The sequence below is a fragment of the Hordeum vulgare genome, chromosome 7H (assembly GCF_904849725.1).
Source record: "Hordeum vulgare subsp. vulgare chromosome 7H, MorexV3_pseudomolecules_assembly, whole genome shotgun sequence".
In the NCBI taxonomy this organism is placed as follows: Eukaryota; Viridiplantae; Streptophyta; class Magnoliopsida; order Poales; family Poaceae; genus Hordeum; species Hordeum vulgare.
Window position 1 is genome coordinate 157,343,827 of NC_058524.1, and position 23,248 is coordinate 157,367,074.

At 49.0% G+C, this 23,248-nt stretch overlaps 2 protein-coding genes across 2 annotated transcripts; both read right to left on the bottom strand.

The window, feature by feature from the left end:
• Positions 1-1,693: 1,693 nt before the first annotated feature.
• Positions 1,694-3,452, bottom strand: LOC123407720 (chaperone protein dnaJ C76, chloroplastic-like). Its single transcript, XM_045100915.1, has 5 exons — positions 3,134-3,452; positions 2,663-2,849; positions 2,489-2,595; positions 2,153-2,366; positions 1,694-2,053 (listed from the first exon to the last, which is right to left on the bottom strand). Exons 1-5 carry the CDS (start codon positions 3,392-3,394, stop codon positions 1,911-1,913), a joined length of 912 nt encoding a protein of 303 aa, XP_044956850.1. The 5' UTR covers positions 3,395-3,452; the 3' UTR covers positions 1,694-1,910.
• Positions 3,453-3,613: 161 nt separating this feature from the next.
• LOC123407718 (alpha-glucan water dikinase, chloroplastic-like) lies at positions 3,614-21,725 on the bottom strand. The gene is made up of 33 exons (XM_045100912.1): positions 21,505-21,725; positions 21,097-21,386; positions 20,945-20,986; positions 20,720-20,829; positions 20,559-20,637; positions 20,379-20,470; positions 20,042-20,210; positions 19,741-19,965; positions 19,314-19,652; positions 19,130-19,237; positions 18,932-19,030; positions 18,716-18,850; positions 18,517-18,608; positions 18,300-18,434; positions 17,969-18,131; positions 17,782-17,871; positions 17,517-17,702; positions 16,148-16,210; positions 16,005-16,067; positions 15,864-15,923; positions 15,588-15,740; positions 15,404-15,487; positions 8,121-8,297; positions 7,931-8,037; positions 7,558-7,771; positions 7,370-7,473; positions 6,816-6,954; positions 6,565-6,690; positions 6,215-6,325; positions 4,836-4,934; positions 4,328-4,594; positions 4,139-4,254; positions 3,614-4,051 (listed from the first exon to the last, which is right to left on the bottom strand). The coding sequence occupies exons 2-33, from the start codon at positions 21,292-21,294 to the stop codon at positions 3,847-3,849; spliced, it is 4,350 nt and encodes a 1,449-aa protein (XP_044956847.1). The 5' UTR covers positions 21,295-21,386; positions 21,505-21,725; the 3' UTR covers positions 3,614-3,846.
• Positions 21,726-23,248: the final 1,523 nt, after the last annotated feature.

Sequence of the window (23,248 nt, forward strand, 5' to 3'; positions counted from 1 at the left end):
TTGGAATATATAAAAAATATTGGGGAAAGAAATACCGAAGGGGACCCACCAGGAGGTCACAAGCCAAGGGCGCGGCCTACCCCCGTGGTCGCGCCCTACAGGCTTGTGGGCCCCCTGGCAGGCCTCCGGTGCTCATCTTCTGCTATATGAAGAGTTTTGACCTGCAAAAAATTCAGAAGATAGCTTTCGGGACAAAGCGCCGCCGGCTCGAGGCGGAACTTCGACAGAACCAATCTAGAGCTCCGACGGAGCTATTCCGCCAGGGAAACTTCCCTCCCGGAGGGGGAAATAGAAGCCATCGTCATCACCAACGATCCTCTCATCGAGAGGGGGTCAATATCCATCAACATATTCATCAGCACCATCTCCTCTCCAAACCCTAGTTCATCTCTTGTATCCGATCTTTGTCTCAAAACCTCAGATAGGTACCTGTGGGTTGCTAGTAGTGTTGATTACTCCTCGTAGTTGATGGTAGTTGGTTTATTTGGTGGAAGCTTATATGTTCAGATCCTTAATGATTATTAATACTCCTCTGATTATGAACATGAATATGATTTGTGAATAGTTACGTTTGTTCCTGAGGACATGGGATAAGTCTTGTTATAAATAATCATGTGAATTTGGTATTCGTTTAATATTTTGATAAGATGTATGTTGTCTCTTATCTAGTGGTGTCATGTGAACGTAGACTACATGACACTTCACCATTATTTGGGCCTAGGGGAAGGCATTGAAAAGTAATAAGTAGATGATGGGTTGCTAGAGTGACAGAAGTTTAAACCCTAGTTTATGCGTTGCTTCGTAAGGGGCTGATTTGGATCCAAGTGTTTCATGTTATGGTTAGATTTATCTTAATTCTTCTTTTGTAGTTGCGGATGCTTGCAAGAGAGGTTAATCATAAGTGAAAGGTTTATTCAAGTAAGGGCGGCACCCAAGCACCGGTCCACCCACATACCAAATTATCAAAGTAACGAACGTGAATCATATGAGCATGATGAAAACTAGCTTGACAGAAATTTCCATGTGTCCTCGGGAGCACTTTTCTTTATATAAGAGTTTGTTCAGGCTTGTCCTTTTCTACAAAAAGGATTGGGCCACTTTACTGCACCATTGCTACATTTGTTACTTGCTACCCGTTATGAATTACCTTATCACAAAATTGTCTGTTACCGATAATTTCAGTGCTTGCAGAGAATACCTTACTGAAAACCGCTTGTCATTTCCTTTTGTTCCTTGTTGGGTTCGACACTCTTACTTATCGAAAGGACTATGATAGATCCCCTACATTTGTGGGTCATCAGGCACACACGCCTATCATCTTCGACGGAGTGGATCATCCTGATAGCGTTACCGTCGTCGGGTGTTTGCCGTTGTGGTTTCCCCGACAGTCTGCAACCTCAAGGTTAGCAAGATGTTAGTTGACGGCGGGTAGGGATGAATCTGATTTCTCCCGAGGTGGTCAAGAGATAGCAGATTCCCAACAGCGAGCTCAAGCCAACGGGTTCATTCCAAGGGATCAACCCCGGCAGAGGCCAGCCAAAGGAAAAGATAACCTTGCCGGTTACATTCAGTGGAGACCTCAACTACCGGACCGAAAAGGTTGTATTCGATGTGGTCGAGCTCTCCCTACCGTATAATGGAATCCTTGGGCGCCCGGCCTTGGCAAAATTTAAACGATAGATGCATTTGGAAGTTTAAATTGAAATATACCAAACATATTATAATTCGGAGAAAAGGCGATAGCATTATCTAAGTGTCGTCGCTTTGGTCCGTCTATGTTTAAATCGTGGCTCCGCCCCTGGTTACCCCGCAAAAAGAAAAGAAAAAACATTCAGTGTGTGGTTGCAGTCTTCACACCATCACTAACCAACGACTAGCAAATCACTAACCAACGACTAGCAATTGCACATCTACCGGTCAGTTCCGGATTTCCTCCAGTCTCCCAACCCATTCCAAATATCGAGCAAACTCTTCCACCGGAGCTCCTGCCCCGCGTGACGTCTCGCTTCGGCCTGCGCTGCCGTTTCAGCCTCCATATCTTCACGGCCACCCCCTGCAAACATTGTACAAACCCATGCATGGACTTTCAGTCTCTGAATCCAACATGGTCCATGGTTCTCGGCTCATAGGAATGAACAGCTGAATTTACTACCGTTGGCGCCTTGGGAACGTTCCTGCTGCTCCTGCCTCTCGAGTTTCCTGGCAAAGTTCCTGGCCGCCGCGAACACGTCCTTGGGCCTCTCCCACCCGCCGCCGAACACCCCGTGCCCTTCCTTGGGCTGCGGACGCGTCATGAACTCCAGCACCGGGAGTTCTTGGCTCCCGACCCAGTGGATGCAGTTCACAGGGCAGGACTCCACAGCCACCTGCCATTGCACGTCGAATGAATAAATCAGGAAATAATTCAGCAGATTAAGATCCCTGTACATGCTTCAAACAGCTCAACTAGTGCCAACGATGAGTCGGAAACTGGGACCATCTGGACTACCTGGATCTGCTGGTCCGCGTCACCGAACTGGACTTGGACGCGCGCGCTTCCAAGAACATCGTCCATGGCAAACGTCTCGCCAGCATGGTGGACACACTCCCTACATCCTGCACACGGCAACCTGTACCTCTGAAGCACTGGTGTTCTTTGATCAGAAATACCGGTACTACATACCTATGCATTTGTTCTCATCCACAAAGAGAGCTTGGCTTCTCATAGGCCCATTCCAAGAACTGCATCCGTCCCCGGTGTAACCGCTCCCAAAGCCGCCTCTGCTCTTGCCAAATCCATCAGCTTTCCTGGAAGAACTCCTCATCAACACTTCATAGGCCTCGTTCAGCAACAGCGCGTAGTCATGGCCCTGAACAGAAAAATACCACTTCACAGTTTAGATTCTACTCCCTCCGTCCCAAAATAACTGTCTCAAGCTTAGTACAACTTTGTACTAGAACTAGTACAAAGTTGAGACACTTATTTTGGAACGGAGGGAGTACAAGGCAAAGGGAAAGAACGGATCTGATATCTAACACGACAAAACAGTTGCTCCTTGTCACAGTTTTTTACATTTCACCTGAGTTTCTAATGAACCAAAAACAGGACCCAGAAAAGAAGAGTAAATCAAAGAACAGGCAGATGGATGCGCACCTTGTCGCCAGCGATATCAGGATGGTGTTGCTTCTGGAGTTTCCTGTAAGCTTCCTTGATCTCATGAGGCGTGGAATGAGTTGCTACTCCAAGCACCTCGTAGTAGTCCCTTCTTGCCTTCCCCTTTGCTGTGCTGCAGCACCTGATCATGCTTCTTCTTCTGTACTTGTTTGGTCTGGTCAGTTCATGCTGAGCTGATCCAGATCTGAGCTGCAAACAATAGTGATCAGAAGCAGCACAGGTGCTGAAGAACCCTGCCATCTCTCACTTCAGGTGGCTCTTCCTGTGCCTGTGACTCCTGGGCAACCGGAGATAAACTCTCTTCGGATATTTGCTGCTGATAAGTACAAGAAGCTGTCATTTTCAGAGAACAGATATTTACAGGATTTTTTCATGCTTTCTACGTACCTGTTGGACATAAAGGAGAGGACCAACAAGCAAGCAGACTACTGATATTTACATTATGATTGCACATGTAAATATCAATAACCCAAAACGTTTCCCTGTAATAATTTTAATAAGGTCGTATCCCTCATCGTACACACACTTTCTGGTGCCTACGAAATACAGTATGTGATCAAAGCTTATTTTGAGCGTATATGCAAAAATAAATAACAACGTAGAAGTGTTGTGCATCTATGAGTACAACTATACATGCCAGAAAGGGCCATATATCGTACTACTCTACAACTTGAGCTGCCTATACATACATATTACATCTGTGGCCTTGTCTGGACTACATAGATCTTCCCATCCTTCACTACTCCCTCAACGTCCTGCGGTGACCCATAGAGCTCCTCGATGGCGTGGCCAGCCCGTGCAATGCTTGAGAGGATTGAGTTCCGGAATCCCGAGTCAGTGATGAGAGGGTCAGTGGTGTAGTCAAGTACAACCTCGTCTTCCACATCCATAGGGACACTGAAACAGGCACACTCCTTAGCTGTAATGCTAAATGAACTTTTAAGCACTTGGGTAAACCACATCTCATGAAGGATTTTCACTAACCTATCATACAGCCCTGCTCCAGCATAACCTTCCAGATCCTCACCATTAGAGTCTGAACGGAAGATGATTGACCGCTTTATGAAGAGACCAATTGGCTTGCTAGGATAACCCAGTACCTATTAAGGTGCTACATTCAGCTCACCAAGAATTTAACATGTGAAAAAACTAATATACTCAAGATATTCTCACCTTGGGAGAGTCAAGGCCATTTTTCTTACACACGAAGCTCATGGCACGGCCAGGATAAGCTCCCACAAGTGTCTCTCCAAGTCCTTTTACCACTTCAGCATATATCTCGGAAGAATCTCCAGATGACGGGTTTGTAGTATGAATAACAAAGGCATAGTCTGCGTTGACAATTTCTTGTACAAGAACAGCCATGGAAAGGTAATCATGATCGAGCTTCACCTTGCGTGTGCTAAAATATGCTCTTTCATTCCATTTTGATGCCCAAACCTAAAATAAAAATTATGTGAGATGTCGAAATCCCACACTCAGAACGAATTTACTCACCTACTAATTTATCATAATCAAATGCTCTGATCATCTATAATAGGTCTATCTACAAGCTTTGGGGACAAATGATCCAAGAAGGTCCAATTTATGTAGGTAAGTCCATGGCACTGCTAATGACATCAAAACCCAGAGAGATGTGCAGTCTGGATCCTTCACTGGTATAAGTGTCAGGAGAGCAGACCTTTTTAATTGCCATCCATGCTTGCTCCCAGCGGTGGTCACTTTCATCCCCAGGCCAGGGCATTCCAGAGCTTAGCATCTTCTCCTTCAGCTCCTTGACCTGTAAAGGAAAGTAGAGAAAACAAATGAGATAAACAACGTTTCAAATTGCAATAAATGCAAACAGAATTTATATTTATTTTGTCAAAAGAAAACTGTGGAGGAAACCCCGACAATATAAATAGGAAACTAAATTCATGTCCTGAGGTGTGAGGCCTTTAGCCCAGGTGGTGGGATTGTACATCCACTGTCTCACTTCTTACTACCACTGACAAAAAAAATACTCTGAAGGACAAACCCAGTGCTAGAAGCTCCCACACCAGGTGGGGTCTGGCGAAGGATTATACTCCCTCCGTCACGGTTTAGAAGGCGTGCATGGAAATTCTCTTGAACCTAGGTGGTTACTGATTGGCTGTGAAATGAGTTGAAAAATAGCATTCACACTACGCATGCATATAGAAGTAGTACAAGGGAGTACTAATTAGCTGCTAGGAGTAAATGTAATGCGCCTTAAACCTTGACTATTGTGGAAATGCACGTAAATTTAACCGTGCCTTCTAAACCGTGACGGAGGTAGTACAAGACAAGCCTTACCCCTGCATAGTGCAATGCAGAGAGGCTGCATCGAACCAAGGACCTCTTGCCACAAGTGGGGGGTACTTCACCAATGTGCCAAGACTGACCTTCAAACAAAACCTTTAGCGACATCAAATCTTTATCTTATAACTCTTCTAAAGATCTGAGTTCATGGAGGTCCATTCACCTCTTAAATTTCTTTCTACTCCTCCGAAGATCTGAGTTGGTGGTGGCTCGTTCACCTCTCAAGTTATTAAGAATCATCACATTTGTCATCCATTTTTATGAAGGATGCACATATGGTTGGATTCAACTGGTCTATATTCTGAGAGATTTGCTTTTCTATTTTGTACTCCCTCTGTACCTAAATACTTGTAGTTGGGGAGTACAAACTTATGGACTATGTGACACAAGCCTTGAAACAACTGATGATATATACTCCCTCCAATCCATATTACTCGCCGCTCAAACGGATGTACCTAGCACTAAAATACGTCTAGATACATTCAGTTGAGCGACAAGTAATATGGTTCGGAGGGACTAACAAAAATTAAATTCCATGGCCAAAGCACAAGCATTTAGCTAGTTGCAATGTACTCCCTCCGTTACTAAATATTTGTCTTTTTAGAGATTTCACTACGTACTACATACGGATGTATATAGACATAATTTAAAGTGTAGATTCACTCATTTTGCTTCGTATCTAGTCCGTAGTTGAATCTTTAAAAAGACAAATATTTAGGAACGGAGGGAGTAATATCTTACCAGTTGAGTTGGAGCAGTTAGATTAAGTACAGTTTTCCGCATTTCTCCTAGAGCGCTAAAATCTTCTTGAGCAAGTCTGCCCTTCAGCATCTGTATGTTTTGTGCTACTTCCTGCCATTAAAGGACAGAACAATCAATTGGCTCATTGCCTGGAAGATCATTACTTATTTCAAGTGTACTTTTGTGATAACATCATACCAGTGAATGAGATAATATAATGAAAAATCATTATTATGCTAGAAACTATTTATGTTGGACAGGCAGATGAAACAGATTTCTCTAACCACTGTATACACCGAGTGATACGGTGCTACCATTCACTAATTTAATGTCAAACAAGAACCACCAACCTTATTGGTCTCATCAGACAAGACCTTCTCAAAGGTCCCAAATGGTATCGCAACTGATGTTGGGATACCAACCCATGAAGGTACTTTTCCTTTCAGGTATGCTATGTTGCGGGACTTTGCTCCAACCTGACAACAGAATGTGAGTACCCAAAAGCGCAATGCCAGAGGAGAAAGAATCCAACAGAGCAACAATTTGTTTCCTGATTAATTCTGAAAGTTACATTTCCTAGTGCATAGAACTATATTATTACCATTTCATCAGAGAACTCTTCCGCTGATATTGCATATTTCCCAAGGAACTTTTTCTTGACTAATGATAAAGATGGTATTGCTTCACCACCTTTTGCATTTGAAGAACTTGACTGCATAAGTTCGCTCTCCGATAGCTCCCTACAAAATGATAGCGACAAGATGTAATTCATTGACAGATAATCAACGATACAAGGAGTATTATCAAGACAAGTGAACTAGAAAATACTAAGGCAAGGGATTCCAGGTTGGCTCTGATACTACTGGTGATCGTTGAAAACTGAATAATAAGAAGCGCGAAGTGTGATTGTATGGCGATAGTTAACTGGTGTTTAGCTACTGCACACTAATAACAGCAGAAGATTTTCCCAGCCCTAAAAATAATCAATCTTACTGACTACTGCTAACAAAACTGAAATCGGCCTTCGGAAAAACAATTAGTACCTCCCTGTACCTAGTTATTCGCCATGGGTGTGAATTATTAAATAAAGGAATACTCTGAAGAAGAAACTATTCATCAGATATATGCCGTTCATAAACTAATAATAAGAACTACCTGTAGGTGACATCTGCAGAAGTAGTTTTGAAGGAGAACACCTTCCCTTCATGTCCTTGAAGTTCAGACAGGGTGTTCGGGTCAAAGCATGTCGCAAACAACACCTTAGACAGAGAGAAGTAAGGCCGTGTTAGATCAACAGAGGAAACATATCAAAACTAGCAACGTATTTGTGAAGACAAAAAAACCTTGCAATTCCTTGCTCGAACTGAAACGTGAGACAGAACATCTGGCATATCAGGTGTTATCACGCCAACAACACCATCCGGTATTTCTTCCTCTCCCTTGACACTCTTTGCCACAAGGATTGTTGGTTTATCGTAAGTTTTGTTTTGAACAGAAAGCAACTTATCAACCACTACAACATAACCTGTTACTTCAACTGGGCTAATAACCTGCCAACTATTAAAAGGAGATAGGTGTCAAGCACAGAGTAAAGGAATATAATAAGATAAGATGTATAAACTGAACTGCTAAGTGACACCATTGCAAAATGACAGGTAATGCGCAAGGAATCGTTGTGTAAAAAATATAACAGCAACCATGGAATTCACAATTTACCTTCCAAGGTGTGCGACACTTCTAAGGACAGGGTCAAATCGGTTCAGAAGAGCAGATAAAGTGGCAGCTGATCCACCACGAATTACTTCTTCTGTGAAGATGTCAACCTGCCGAAATGGTATTTGTGACTAGTTCCTAGAGGCCAAAATTGAAAAGGAATAAATAAAGCTGAAGTTCATAAAATACGTACTGCCCATCCCTCAACGTTGAGTAATGAGCCAAGATATTCAGCTGAGGGCTGCATCATATTGTAGTATTGTTCTCCCTTGCTCGCAAGGGCAAGTCTGGTTCTGTCAAGAAACGCTTTAGCGTAGAGAGCCCATTGGTCATCATTTTGCTTAACCATGTCCATGGCTCGATTCCACCCCTTCAGGAAACACAATAGAACAAAGTCACCATCCTTGATAATCATAACATGAAGTTCACACATAACTCAACAGAACAAAGTCACCATCCTTGATAATCATAACTTGAAGTTCACACATAACTCATAATTCTAGATAATACCCTCTCGATCGCTCTCGTATTGTTAGTGCATTATATCATTGTTTGTTAAATTTGGTACTCCTGATGGCTCCCCCCCTCTCCGCTCCGCTCCGCTCCCTGCTCCCCAGCCGCCTAGCCGAGCCGAGCCCGCCGCCGCCGACACCCTCCGCCGGTGACCCTCCCACCTCACCCACCCACCCCGGCCCTCGCCCTCCCCGGAGTCATGGCCCCCGTCGACGCCGGCTGCGGCACGAGCCGCCACCACCGCGAGAATCGCTGGAGAGACTCGGATAGCTCCTCCTCGGACTCGCGCTCCTACCGCGACGTGGTGCGCACTCCTCCGCCTCCGCCGCCGGCACGCCAGCCTCTGGCCGCACCCCGCGCAGCCCCCGCGCGCCCCTGCGTCGACCCGCCTAGGGCCCCGCTCGAAGGTCCACCGCGTGGCTGATGCGGCCGTGGACGCGGCAGACGCCGGCGGTGCCTGGGAGCTGCTGAGGAACAAGCGACACCGCCGCTCCCGCCGCGCGGACGCCCCCGCACCGCGCCTCCGTCGCAGCCCCACGCCGAAGGAGTCAGCCGGCCTCTGCTTCCGTTGCCTCGACCCCAACCACACCGTCCGCAACTGCATGAAACAGGTCCGGTGCCGGCGCTGCCTCCTCAACGGCCACGAGTCAAGGAAATGCACGCCGGAGCGTCGGGCCAGGGACCGCGCTCTGCTGCCGGCGACCACTCCGCCCCAGCAGCGCGAAACCCCGCCGCGGCCAAGCCAGCCCCCGCGCGCCACGGCGCCCGCCGTCGGCCCTGTGGTGCAGCCGCGTGTCTTCGTCCCGCGCTCCGTCGAGATCGAGGAGGCGGAGGCGGTGCTGCAGCGCGGGATGGTGGCCACCATCACTGGGTCCAGACCGCCAGTTACAGCCGACGAGGTCGCGGACACGCTCTTCGCCAACCTCGAGCTGCACCCCGGCGACTTCTCGGTCCACATCCACCACCCGGAAGACTTCCTCATCATCTGCTCCTCCCAAGCCATCAAGGACCGCATCTACGGAGACCACCACATCGAAGGCCCCCCCTTCACGCTGTCCCTCCGCCCCTAGAGCAAGCTCGCCCACGCCGGCTGCGAGAGCCTGGATCACCGCGTGGAGCTCGAGCTCCGCGGCATCCCTGCGCACGCCTGGAACCTGGACACCGTGGAGCGCCTCCTTGGCGACTCCTGCTGGGTCGAGCGCCTCCATCCAGGGACGCGTTCCAGGACGGACCTCGCCACCTTCCGGCTCTCCGGGCGCGCCCGCGACCCGGCGTCCATCCGCCGCCATGCCACCCTCGAGATCGTGGAGATCATCCCAACACGCGTCCCCTCCCAGGCGCCCGCGGTGCGCACTCTCAAGTACCGGATCTCCATTCGGGTGGTGCAGGCAGAGCTCGACAGGCCGGCGCCTCCGCCGGAGGACCATGCTGGCGGCCGCGGTGGCGCCGGTGGGGCGCCCCCTCCTGGGCGCACCGATGGTCGCGGCCCAGATCGTCGCCGCGGGCGCAAGCGTCGCCGCCCAAACGCGCCGGACACGTCCGTTGGCCGGGCCTGCGACGCGACCCTCGACGCCCTGACCTGGTCGGCCGCAGGAGGCTCGCGTCGCGCCGACGGGGTCGCCATGGAGGCTGACTGGCGCACCGCCGATTCCCGCTCTCGTACGGCACCGCCACCGCTCCCAACGGGGGCCGCCACCAACGCGAGGATGATGTCACCGTGGCCTGGCCAGGCCGGGGCCCGCCGTCCTCGTCGCCGAGCCAAAAGAGGAAAGTGGGTCTGGCAAAAGAAGGCCCGACAGCCTGATCCTGCAGAAGCTGACCCCCCCACGGTCCAAGCTGCGACCGAACCGCCTTTGGCCGGGACAGCTGGCGCCTCCCAATCCACAAGCCGCCCCACCTCGCCAGATTCAGGGCCCGCAACTCTTGTGCACCGTTTGTCGCCTCCCACGCACGACCAGGAGCTGACCTGCGCCTCGCCAGGAACGCCCGTCTCGCGGACCCACTCGCCACCAGATCCCACGATTGGCAGCTGCGACATGGTGCCGGATTCGCAACCGGACAACGGAGGGGCCCCTGGCTCGCAGCCTCTGCCGCCTACGGCCCCCAAAGACGATGCTTTGTCGGGGCAAAGCGCCACTTTGGCGGCGTCATCCACTGCCCCCGAGGGCGATCCCATGTCGGGGCCATGCAACGCTTTGGCGGCGTCACCCCCTGGCGCAACCCACAGTCCCGTGGTCCCGCCTGCCAGCGCTACCGGCCAGCCAGCCCGCGACCCTACCCCGCGGATTCAAATCGCGCCATCAATGGGCCGGGCCCCGAGGCGAGCCCACCGCAAATGCCCTTAGCGCCGTCCAGCCCCCTCGGGCTGGGCCGAGGCGGCATCTCGATTGGGTTGGGCTGTGACGCCACCGTCGAGCCTTGCTCCGGGCTGAGGACGTCCAGCCCCCTCCCTGCAGAAACGGCCCGCCCCACCCCTGACCGTTTCGCCTCGCCACCGATCACGATGAGGAGATCGCGCCGGAGACCGGAGTCACACCCAGCTCCCTGGACGCTGGGAGACTTCCTCGCGGCGGCCACCGGACAGCTTCAGGCCGCCCTGCCTACACCCGGGAAACGCCCGCGTCGCCAATCCCTCAACTTTGCGCCGCGACGCGGTCGTTCTGCGACGACGAAGATCGGGACCTCGGCACCCCCCACCGCGGAGCGGCGTGCTCGCGTGCAGGTCCTGCGCACCCTGGGGATCGTCGGTGCCGACCAGGCCATCTTGGCCGAAGCTATGAAGGCTTACGACGGGGTATTCGCGACCGAAATCTCGGCTGAGGTGATCACGGCCATTGCCAAGCTGGTTGACCGCGAGCCTGGCCGCGAGTCCACGTACGCCTGTACCTGCTGGCTGCCTCGTGGAGGTCTAGCCTGCCGCTGTTTCCCATCGTCGAACGTGTTGTTTATGGCTTACAACCTAAAGTTTGTGATTTGGAATGTCCGTGGCCTCAACGCGCGCGCGCGACGCCTAGCGATCCGCTCGCTTATCGCTACGTCCGACGCATCGGTCGTCTGCCTACAGGAGACCAAGATGGAACTTCTTAGTTCCTCCATCGTCCTAGAGGTGCTCGGGCCGGAGTTCGACGGCTACCTATATCTGCCTGCGGAAGGTACACGAGGAGGAATCCTCCTAGCGTGGAAGAGCCGGGTCGTGATCATCTCCGACCCAATGCTCGCCACCAACATCCTTACCGCCAGGGTCGCTGCACCGGAGTGTACTCCGTGGTGGATCTCCGTGGTCTATGGCCCCCAGGATGACAACGACAAGATCGCATTCCTCCATGAGCTCCGGGAGGTACGTCGTGACTGCCCGGGCCCGTGGATGATCTGCGGTGACTTCGACCTGATCCTGCACGACGAGGACAAAAATAACGGGCTCTTAGATAGGCGGATGATGGGCCGCTTCCGGCGCTGCGTCAACGACCTCGCACTGAAAGAGGTGTACCTCCACGGCCGCCGCTACACGTGGTCTAACGCTCAATCCCCGCCCACACTGGTCCACCTCGACCGCGTGCTATGCACGTCGGACTGGGAGGATGCCGTCGGCATAGGCCACCTGCACTGCCTCGCGTCTGTGGTTTCCGACCACAGCCCCCTCTTGCTGGACTGCTCCCCCACGCCTCTCGCCCACCGTCGTTTCCGTTTTGAGGAGTTCTGGCTGCGTCTTGACGGATTCCAGGAGACAGTTGCGCACGCTTGGGCGTCAGTGGACGATGCCGACCCTTTCCGGCGCCTTCTGCTACGCCTGCAGGCCACCGCGAAGGCGCTCACCAGCTGGTCTGCGAGGTCAGTGGGCAGCGTCAGGCACAAGCTCGCGCTATGCAGGGTGCTCATTCTCAGCTTCGACAAGGCCCAAGAGGAGCGTACACTATCGCCACATGAAGGGTGGCTGCACAAAGACCTGAAGCTGGCCTACCTGGGCTTCGCCTCGCTGGAGCGGACCATCGCACGGCAGCGGGCGCGCATCACCTCGCTGCGAGATGGGGACGCCAACACAGCGTTCTTTCACCAGCAATGCTCCTACCGCCGGCAAAAGAACACGATCTTCAGCCTTGCCACTGCAGACCGGCTTCTCACCGAGCAGAGCGAGATGGCCGAGGCCGCGTTCATGCACTTTGGCGCCCTCATCGGCACCGCCACCACCCGCGAGTGCACGCTCAACCTGGAGCACCTGATCGACCCTGCCGATGATCTCCAGGACCTTGACGCTCCATTCACGGAGGAGGAGATCTGGGACACGATCAAGCGCTTGCCCGCGTGCAAAGCACCGGGGCCTGACGGCTTCACCGCGGAATTTCTCCGCGCCTGCTGGGGCCACATCAAGCACGACATCGTCGCCGTCTTCCATCAGCTCTTCCAGCTACGGAGCAGAGGATTCCACCGCCTTAACCAGGCAATGCTCGCGCTCTTGCCAAAGCGCCCGGACGCCCAGGCCATCGGCGACTATAGACCCATCAGCCTCATCCCCCTGGTCGCCAAGATATTCGCCAAAACGCTGTCCCTTCGCTTGGCACCGAAGCTGGATAGGTTGGTCAGCAGAAATCAGAACGCCTTCATCGCCGGCCGCTCCCTACACGACAACTTCGTCCTCGTCCGGCAGTCGACGCGTCTCCTACACCGAATACGCGCGCCCCGGGTCTTGCTCAAACTCGACCTCGCGCGCGCCTTCGACACCGTCTCGTGGCCCTTCCTGTTCGAGGTACTCCGTCAGTACGGCTTTGGAGACAGATTCCTCGACTAGCTGGCCCTCTTGCTGTCGTCTGCGTGCACGCGAGTGCTGATCAACGGCGAGCCAGGCCCCCCTATTTGGCATCGCCGAGGGCTGCGGCAGGGTGACCCTCTGTCGCCTTAGCTGTTCGTCCTCGTCGTGGACACGCTGGGACGACTCGTTAAACGGGCCGTGTCGCTGGGCATCTTGGAGCAGCTGCACCGGCACCGCCCCGTCCCGGAGATCTCGCTCTACGCTGACGACGTGGTGCTCTTCTGCCACCCCTCCCGGAGTGACATTGCTGCGATCAAGGCGATCCTGGAGCTGTTCGGTCGAGCCTCGGGACTGCGCGTCAACTATAACAAAAGCTCTGCCACCATGCTCAACTGCGATCCAGGAGATACGGACCTGACCACGGAGCTCCTTGGGTGCAAGATCGCGGTCCTACCGCTCACATACCTCGGGATCCCCCTCACCATCCGGCGACCCTCTAGCGCCCAACTGCAGCCACTGGTCGATAAGGTGGGTGGCATGCTCCCCGGCTGGAAATCTCGGCTCATGAACAAATCAGGCCGCCTCGCCCTCGTCAAGTCAGTACTCTCCGCCATCCCCATCCACCAGCTCCTCGTCTTCGCCCCTCCGAAGAAGACCACCAAGCTCATTGAAAAAATTGAGAGAGGATTCCTATGGGAGGGCCGCGCCGCCGCAAACGGTGGCAGCTGCCACGTCAACTGGCGACGCATCTACCGGCCGCTTTCCCTCGGCGGCCTAGGCGGCCAGGACATGGAGCGCGCGGGGCTCGCCCTCCGACTGCGGTGGCTCTGGTTCAGCCGTACCGACGAGGGTCGGGCTTGGCGCGGCCTCGATCTCCAATTCTCCAAGGATGAGCAGGCCCTGTTCTTCGCCTCCACCACACTGGCCGTGGGGGATGGCAGAACGGGGAGATTCTGGGAGGACCGCTGGATCGGTGGCCGCTCCGTCAGCGAGGTCGCGCCAATGCTATACGCTTGCATCCCCAAGCAACGGCGCAAGCAGCGCACCATTGCAGAAGGCCTCCTCAACCAGACTTGGGCTAGAGACATCCACGGCCACCTAGGCATCCATGAAATAGGCCAATACTTGCTGCTGTGGCGTGAAACCGAAAGGTTTGCTCTCACCGAGGGACCGGACCAGCTAATCTGGAGGTGGACTTCGAATGGCTGCTACTCTGCGCACAGTGCGTACCTCGCCACCTTCCACGGCTCCACTAGCTGCGATGCATGGAAGCTGACCTGGAAGAGCTGCGACAGCGGACCGTCTGCGCCGCCACGGCCTTCAACACCATCCACGTTGTGTCCTTTGCGACCAAGAGCATGAAACGATGCGCCACTTGCTAGTCACCTGCCCCTTCTCGCGGCAGGTGTGGCATGACACGCTCTCCTGGCTGCGCTGACATACCGGCCGCCAGACCAAGAGGCCTCCCTACATGACTGGTGGATGCAAACCAAGCTGGACACGCCTAAAGCCATGCGCAAGGGCCTCGCCACGGCAACCCTCCTCACAGCATGGATGCTTTGGAAGCACCGCAACTTCTGTGTGTTCGACGGCGAACGGCCCTCCACTGCCATGCTTTCAGCAAAGATCAGAGAGGAAGCCTCCCTTTGGGTTCGGGCTGGGGCCACTGGTCTTGGGACGATTGTGCCGCTTACCTGGGATGTTCACTAGTCTTGTGCAGGCCTTTCTTTCCTTTTCCTTTTTCTTTTGAGCCCCTGTAGCCTCCTTCTCGAAGGCGTGTACTGTCCATATTCTCTCCCTTTTCAATGAAAAGAAACGCAAACCTTTGCATTTTCCCGAAAAAAAAGATAATACCCTCTCTAGTAATTTTGCATTCATGACGTTCACATAGTTTGAACTTGAACTTGATACTTCTAGATAAATATAACACCATCTAGGTGTGTTATTAAACATGGTCTGTATTATATTTCAAGCATACTAGAGTGTTAAAAACTTGACATTACTGAAGAGAAAAAACACATTACAAGCAATGGAGATACTCATAGGTACAAGACAAAAAATAACTAATAAGTTGAAACAGAAAATAAGAAAAGGAAAATTCTGAGCAGCCACCTCACGTACAAAAATAACTATATTATGGTTATGCATATCAAATTAGTTAACAATGAGGATAAAAAATATTTTGTCTCTAGAAAACATGAAACAGATTATCAATTTACCTTTAAGCAATATAAGATGTCTTCGTTGTTGTCAGTGGACAAGGCAAGATTTTCAAGAACAAGACTGATGAAGTACATAATTTTCTGGACAAGGGGAGAACATATTTGAATGAGAAACAACAAGATATAGTGAGGGAACAAGCACATATAGTGACATGACTAAAGCGATAATTGTGTAACCAACCTCCGGTGCTGCATCATTTAGCTCCTCATATGACCTTTCAACTGCTGTCCTGAAAGTAGAATCAAGAGCAATGTCCAAAAAGATAAGATCCTTCAAGCGTTCAGATGAGCCAATGAGCAAAGGGCGTAGTTCAACTCGAGCCTCCAATAACCCCTGCAAGGTAGTAATTTAACATTGGCAACTCGTGATTCACATGGCAATCCAGCAGAATTGGTGAAATAAAGAGATCAATTAGTTCTAAGGAACATAATCATTTGATAGAGAAATAATCCTCACCTCAAGAAGTGGCTCTGCTGATTTATCCTCAACATGGTCAAGCACAAATTGAAGCAAATCCTGGTCACGCAATGAATGCCACAAAATAAATTTACAAATAAAAAATGTAAACGTGTTGAGAAAAAAGGGTAAGGATTTTACAGGAAATCCAGATGATAAACCATTCACCGGGTTGATTTGAACACCAACCATGAAACCTTCACCCTGTACCCAACCAATTAATTCCATTAGATATGAGCACAGGTATCTAGTTTTACCAGAATGATCACTGATGAGAATATTACCTCTGATTTGTATCCCATACAGGACGCAATAGCAGACTCGAGATCAGCACCAGAGTGCACAGCCTAACGAAATAAAAGTAGAATAACATTTGATCACTGATAAGAAAATGGCACGTGATATTTTACTTATTTATTCTTGGACAGGGATAAGAATGCCCCTCAAAATAGATAATAGATAGTGATCAGGCTTTAATTCTAACTTGCCTCAGTTCATACATAATCAATAAGCTCGGTGTCATCGTCATATAAAAATTTGGTATGGTTCCAACTACTGAAAGTGTGTCACCAGTCTAGGTCAAGTGAAAGGGTACTACCGCTAAGATTTGTGACCATGGCCAGTTTCTATGAGAAATGGCTTGCCCATGTAAAGTTGGCTTCCTCACCATATGAGGTGGGATAGCCTTTAGGTCAGAGATGGCATGCTGAAGGATAACGGGTGAGCAGAGAAAGAAGACGTGATAATACATTGCATTCAAGCCAGACTGAATCAATGTGTGTGGCAGCCCTTACATAACAATCCAAATGAAGGATAATTTGACGATCTTATCTTCCTATTCGGTTGGAGAGGCTGCAGCTAGGGTTGAATATGGAGAGCCATGTTAAGTCGAAATACACTCTCAAATCTCAATGAAAGAGTATCCTTCTGAACATTTCTTTGGCTGCAGAAGATAGCCCATTATCGGAAGAGATGTGTTGGCTCCGTCTAATTACAGAAGTAATGGTTGCCAGATTATTTTGAGATGACTAGAACCGGGAGGATCGCCAGAGCAGCATGACCTAAGTGGTCGAGGTACAGACTAAGGATGAAAGGATAACGCGGGAAGGACTTTTCCAATTAAAACATAATCATATGAGGAAGGTGATCCTAACTAATAAAAATAAATAATTAAAAAAATAGTCACAGCACATAGTAGTCGCCATGGACCTGGCAAAGGTGATTTCATGTGTAAGCTGTCATCAATTGAAAACTGACCCACACTTTTGAAAATGCCTCTTTTTTTAAAATGTATACAGAGCCCTGTAAAATAGTAAGGAGTTCCAGTGAATTGACCCCACAGGATTTTGGGTCTGGCAAGTGGCACCACCACTGGTGCTTGGCTTCGTTGACCTGTTCCGAAATCCTCTAAGATTTTCCTACTGGAAGACCTTGGGAATCACTGAGTAGCTCAATGGTAAGCAGACAAGGTTGTGTCATGAAACACTGGGGTTCAAATACTACCTACCACTTAAGAATATATTGAAGGGGTTGCTTCCCTGTTGATTTATTCTTTTACAACGGTAAGGCATTTGCAAAAGCCAAATTTCACAAATACAAGCTACACAGATTCTCTTTCCTTTTTCATTTTTCACGACCGCTAGTTTTACATACCTTCAGGCTTCTCATATAGTTGCCCAGATCACGGAGTAAACCCTCTTTCTGGTCACTCCTGAATTTTGGTTCTGAATGAATTGCACGATCATAGCTCAACAGGCGTTCTTTGGTTATGCCATTTTTGTTCAAGGTGTCCCAGTAAACGCTGATATCAAAATCGCTCTTGATATAATCAATTATCGCCTGCCCACAAAGACATAACGATCAAATCCTCAAAGCCAAAATCTTTAATATGCTATGATGAACTCCAAACATCAATTACCTGGCATATAACTACATCATCTGGGCTTGTATTGTTGTGCAGTTTCTGGTGCCATTCTTCCATAATTCCACCTTTGCAGTCATTATTTCTCTACAAACCAACAAGCAAGTTTTATTGACAACCCAAAAGTTTCATGAAACAACAAATGTAAGGTAGTGGATAGTTTCTTAGGAGCATTAGCTTTTACCTGGATTACTAATATCTCATCACGGATACGCTGACCAACATCACCTTCACCTCCACGACCAACAGCAGACAATATCATTCTTAAGATCTCTCTGTACTGTGGGTAACTTTTGTACATATTCTCAAGGTCATCTGTGAACCTGTCTTGTGCTTTGCTTATCTCGCTGCATGATTATAAATCGTTATGAGATGACATAGAAGATGCAACTGAGACGTGGTTTCGTCAGATGTATATTCAATAGTTTCCAGTCTACTAAACTGTGTTCTGTTTCCATGTTTTCTTGAGTGAAAATCAATGAAGAGGAAAGAAGTATGAGGTAAGAAGTACGTGCCGTGGTTTCACATTGTAGTTCTTGTTCCATATTAGTTGTCTGGTAGACATGAATCTAATCCAAACAAAAAGTCCAACAATACCCAATAGTCCAGCATCTCTGGCTTGGTCAACTAGATCCGCTGCAATATTAAATCTGCCGAGGAACATAGCTTGGTTTCATGGATTTTTCAGGAAAGAATATGTCATTCTTTAGTACAGATATATGAGTGTCCGACCTGTGCATAAAAGATCGCTGGGCATCTTCCTCCAGATCTGCTATTCTTTCCAGGAAATCCTTTGCAGTGCCTTTACCAGCATCACCCGTATCCTTTAGTTAAGAAATAGATATAAGAGTTGTTATTAATCCAAGAGTTGTACAAGAGTTGAACAAAGAAATGTTACGAGTTGCGAAGGCAGAAGTAGAAGAACAATTGCCTTTGATTTCTTGGTAACTTTGGTGTTGAAATCTAAATAAAAGTCAGAGTCGTTGTTTTTTATCCATGTTTCACCACGCCGGAGAACAAAGGGCATCCCTTTGTACCCACCGTCATCAAGCTCTATCTCAACAACCTGTATATAATGAAATCCAGGGTGTTTATATGAAGTCTGGAAGAGAACGAGGAGAAAACTGGATCCTCAAATAATATGTACCTGGTATTGCAAACCATCCAACTCAGACTCACCGAATGAAGTTTCACATGCCTTGTCGAGCACTGTTGAGCCAGAAGGCACTATGCTAGAAGGAGGTGCCTGCACAATTAAAAACACCTCCTTAGCACAGTCGCGTGTTTCTTTCAGATCTGAGCTTGCAGCTTGAAGGCACTTTTATTATTATTATTATTACTGTACCTCCCATTCTCCAGCCTTTTTTGCCAGTGCCCAGTGAAGAATAAGTGGCTCCATATGGTTTGTTGCCAAGTGAACTCTGGTTTTACCTAGAGCATTCGTGGCAATAGCCTTCAGAACAGAGAAATTCAATTAGCCTGGTCAAATCAAAGCTTAGAAATATGAAATATCGGTCAGGCATCCTAACCAGTATCTCCCCATCACCGATCTTGAAAAGCTTCCTGCTTAGGACGTCACAGTTATCCCCCTCCTGCAAGGACTTTGTGAAGAGATCCAAAACAGTTGGCTGTTTGGGTGTGGCTTTTACTTGCTCTTCTGTAACCATAGGCTTATGTTTATTAAGAAGTTGTGTGATATCTCTGTTTCTGCGCTGAATCCTTTCTACTGAGAAGTACTTCTTCTTCTCCAGTTGCTTGGAAACTTTCTTTTCAAGGTTTCCTTTCAAAATTTTCTTCCTTAATTGATCAACTGAGGCTCCATTATCCAACTCAGCCTGCAGTTCCCTCCTTGCTTCCTCAAACTCAACCTAGCAAATGCAAAATAAGAACTTCTGTAAAGTGCTAAACTAAAAATGGTCTGCTGAACTGATAGTTGAGGATAGTTCGATGTGTTACCAGTTGCTTCTCTGGGGAATAATTTGGCTTGCCAGCTTTCTCCCATCTTAGGTAAGCCTGGACTTGTACAAGTTCCTCTGGGACACTGGTTATGGTAGTTTGAGATGCAGGAGCATCACTTCCACTTGACTCGGGTGTTTTTGTTAATCTAGCTCGCAGCTTCTCCAGTGGAACACCTCTGTTTAATTCCTCTATTAACTCTGCTCGTGCTGCTTCATACTCCACCTAGTGTAAGATGACCAAAAAAATCAGTTTGTGAAGTTCCTTTTAAGGTAAGATGCAAATTAATAATTAAACTTGCCTTCTCTTGGTCAGCTGTATAAGACTGTTTACCGTTCCTTTCCCAGCGAAGGTACGATTGGATCTGCACAAGATCCTCTGGCACCACAATAGCAGAAGCAGTAGCATCCTGCCCCTCATTACGGCTTGTTTGGAGTTGGATTAGGAAATTTTGGCCATTGTTTTTAAACCTGTCCAAAGTATGGTGCTGTGAGTATCTCTGGTTTTGTTCAAGCAATGGAACCGGGGAGGCCTTGGCCCTCCTAATAGTCTAAAAAAACTAGGGTGCTGTGTTGCTGATCTCGTCTGCATTCGAAGAAACAAGAAGGGCTACATGGTCATCCGGCAGCAGAACTAACCATTTATCCCGTGCCTCGTCGAACACAAGGAACTCGATGGCTTGAACCGCGGGATCATCTATCTCAATCCTCAGCGTAGAATTGTCACTTGACTGCACAGTTGCGTACAGAATAAATACCAACCAAAAATACTCTGTTATAACTTGTAAGACATAATGCATCTGCGCAAGACTGAAATACCTTCACAAAAGGTGACCTGAGGGCCTTGTTCTTGTACACTGTCGTTCCATCAGGTCTTCTGGACGGGAGGAGCCACTCTCTGCAACCAAGCAGCTGAATTAGCATGTCTTCAAATAAAACGGAATGCACGGCATTTGAGACAGGAAGGCGGCATGATTCACCTCCTGTCCGGGCGAAGAGCACCCCAATGCAGAACCAGGGAGCCGCTGGTGTTGGTCGCCTCGAGATTGATCTCGGCGACCGCACCCTGCGGCGCTGGGTTCAGAGTCACCTGCCACACAAAATGCATTATGACCCATGAACAGAAACAAACAAATTTGCAGCAAATATAACTGATCCAGGCTACACTAAATGCCTACAATATGTATACGGTTATATATCAGCACCTTGAGCTCGGAGTTGGATTCCAGCTTGAACCTTCCGACGACCTGCAGCAACAACAGCGGGAGCGAGGTGAGCAAACCGTCGAACGGATGGCGGGCACTAGACCAAACCCGGGGCAGAGCATGGGCGAGCTTTCGCTCGCGCGCGCACGTACTTCCGGGGAGGCGCGGTCGGTGGGCGTGGCGACGGCGCGGGGCACGAGGAGGCTGCGGCGGGAGACCGCGAGGGAGGCGGCGGCGCGGCGGACGGGCAGCGGCCGCTGCGACCGCGGGCGCGGCGCCGGCGAGGACGGGGACGCGTGGATCCCGACCGCGCACCGCTCCGCCGCTGCAGCCGCGGAGAATCCGCCCATAGCACGAACCCCAACCACTCGCGCGCGCGCAGGCCTGATCCTCGCGCTGCTGTCCGTCCGTGCGCTCGTCCCTCGGTTCTCCTCCTCTGTCCCTTCGGAGACCAATGGAGCAAAAAAAAAAATCAGCAAGCTGGTGTCGATGCTCGTGATTGAGAGGAATGCAGTGGTCGACGAGCTGGAGATCGAGCTGCGTGTGCGTAGGCCACTCACGGTCACAGTGGACGACGAAGCAAGGGGGGCGGCTAGTGGGCGGCGGTGGCGGTGGTGGAGGGAGGGATGGGATGGGACGGAAGCGGCGGATGCGGAGGAGGGAAATGGGCGCGGGCGTGGGTGTCCGCGTCCGCGTCCTCGTCCTCGTCGTCTTCCCTCTCTCTTCGTCTTCACTCCCGCGCCGGAGAGCGAGCGTGAGCGTGCGTGGGGACGTGTGAATCTCATCGAGTGGCGTGGATGACGGGAGATTTTTTTTAATATCTTCTCGCTTCAGGCGGGAGCAAAACCGCCACACCTTTTTTCCTTAAAAAAGAAACGGTACACTTGCATCCGTCCCCTTACCCTTTTCGGCATTTCCACACGACGAACAGGCCCAACAGCGCGGGGCTGCCGACATGTGAACCCCATTGAATAAAAAAAAATTATTAAAACAAAATACTCCCTCCATTTAATTATACAAGGCCATTATGAAATACTTCATACGTATCTAAATAATTATAGTTGAGAAAAACTAGTCTAGTTCTTCGAACTATAATTATTTAGGTATAAAGAAAGTATACATTTTGCATCTATACAAGACCACTAACAATAATCAAAACAAGCATTAATAATATTTTCTCATATTAGCAACATATTTAATTCTTCATGCATGCAATCATAATAACAATCATTTACTTCCTCTATTCAATTTTCTTAAATGCATGCAGTGTATTAATGATCCCAGTAAATGAATAGAACAATTACGGTAGCTTTGAAAGCATGTATTAACTTTTAACTTGGTACATGTGATATGAGTTCGTGGTTTTGTATATGTATATAAAAATGAAGGGAGTATCTCGACTTTTTAATAAAAAAAAGGTCACTTTCTTTTTTGCATAGGAGGTCAATGGCTTGTTCGATCATGAGCCCGTGCATTTTTCAGTGCTCATGGCAAGGAAACAAGGTGATAGATAGATCAACACGACGCAAAAAAATGAGGCATCCTTCAAACCATACAGACGGATCTCACAAAAATTACGTACGGATGGGCAAATAATGATCTTCTCTAAAACCCCATAATGTTGTCGGAATATATACCATGTGCGTGTGTGTTTTATAAAACATTATTAAAATAGTTCTCAGCTCATGACAATAAACTTAAATGATCTTTTTCCATGCATAATTCTCAACTTTAAAATCAGCTTACATTAGATCAGACAACTGTATACAAAGAAAAGAAAAATCTTCTATAACATTGCAACGGTTACACAAGATATATCGTAAAAAAAGAACTAGAAGGGTTGACCGCGCTTCGCTGCACCATTGATTTCGTTTAGGAATCCATAATTTTTGTTTGTTATTTGATTTAGCACGTGAGAAGGATGGTCTATGTTAGCCCAATCCCAAGCTCATGTGAGCTCGGGTGAACAATAAAATTTGTAATTGTACACTACATTTTACTTAAACCTTGATGTTTGTAATGTTTACATTTCCCTATTTTGTTCAATTCATTTGATTCAAAATTTTAATTCGCATTCAAACCACATCTGCATAAAAACTCCGTTGTAAAAAAAAGTACACCTCATATCATTTCAGTTATGTGACGGACGGCGCGATTACTAAAGAGACGACCAATCACGAAAGGTTGCGATTGAGAATAAGAAATTTCCAGGACCAAAAGTTGTGATAGACTGCCAAAAAACCCCAAACTGGAGGATTGTTTGGGGAGTGCTGCTTCTACTTCTTTTCTCTTCGTAGCAAAAGC

Excerpts from the sequence above, each read along its gene's own strand:
- LOC123407718 (XM_045100912.1), bottom strand. The coding sequence starts at position 21,294 with ATGGGCGGATTCTCCGCGGCTGCAGCGGCGGAGCGGTGCGCGGTCGGG. Across the intron at positions 19,238-19,313 it reads TCGGTGATGGGGAGATACTG|GCTATTGCCACGAATGCTCT; the intron begins GTTAGGATGCCT and ends TCTGTTCTGAAG. Across the intron at positions 16,211-17,516 it reads ACTATATGAGAAGCCTGAAG|GCTGTGCACTCTGGTGCTGA; the intron begins GTATGTAAAACT and ends TTATTTCGTTAG.
- LOC123407720 (XM_045100915.1), bottom strand. The coding sequence starts at position 3,394 with ATGGCAGGGTTCTTCAGCACCTGTGCTGCTTCTGATCACTATTGTTTG. Across the intron at positions 2,850-3,133 it reads CTGATATCGCTGGCGACAAG|GGCCATGACTACGCGCTGTT; the intron begins GTGCGCATCCAT and ends TTTTCTGTTCAG. Across the intron at positions 2,054-2,152 it reads ACGTTCCCAAGGCGCCAACG|GGGGTGGCCGTGAAGATATG; the intron begins GTAGTAAATTCA and ends CAATGTTTGCAG.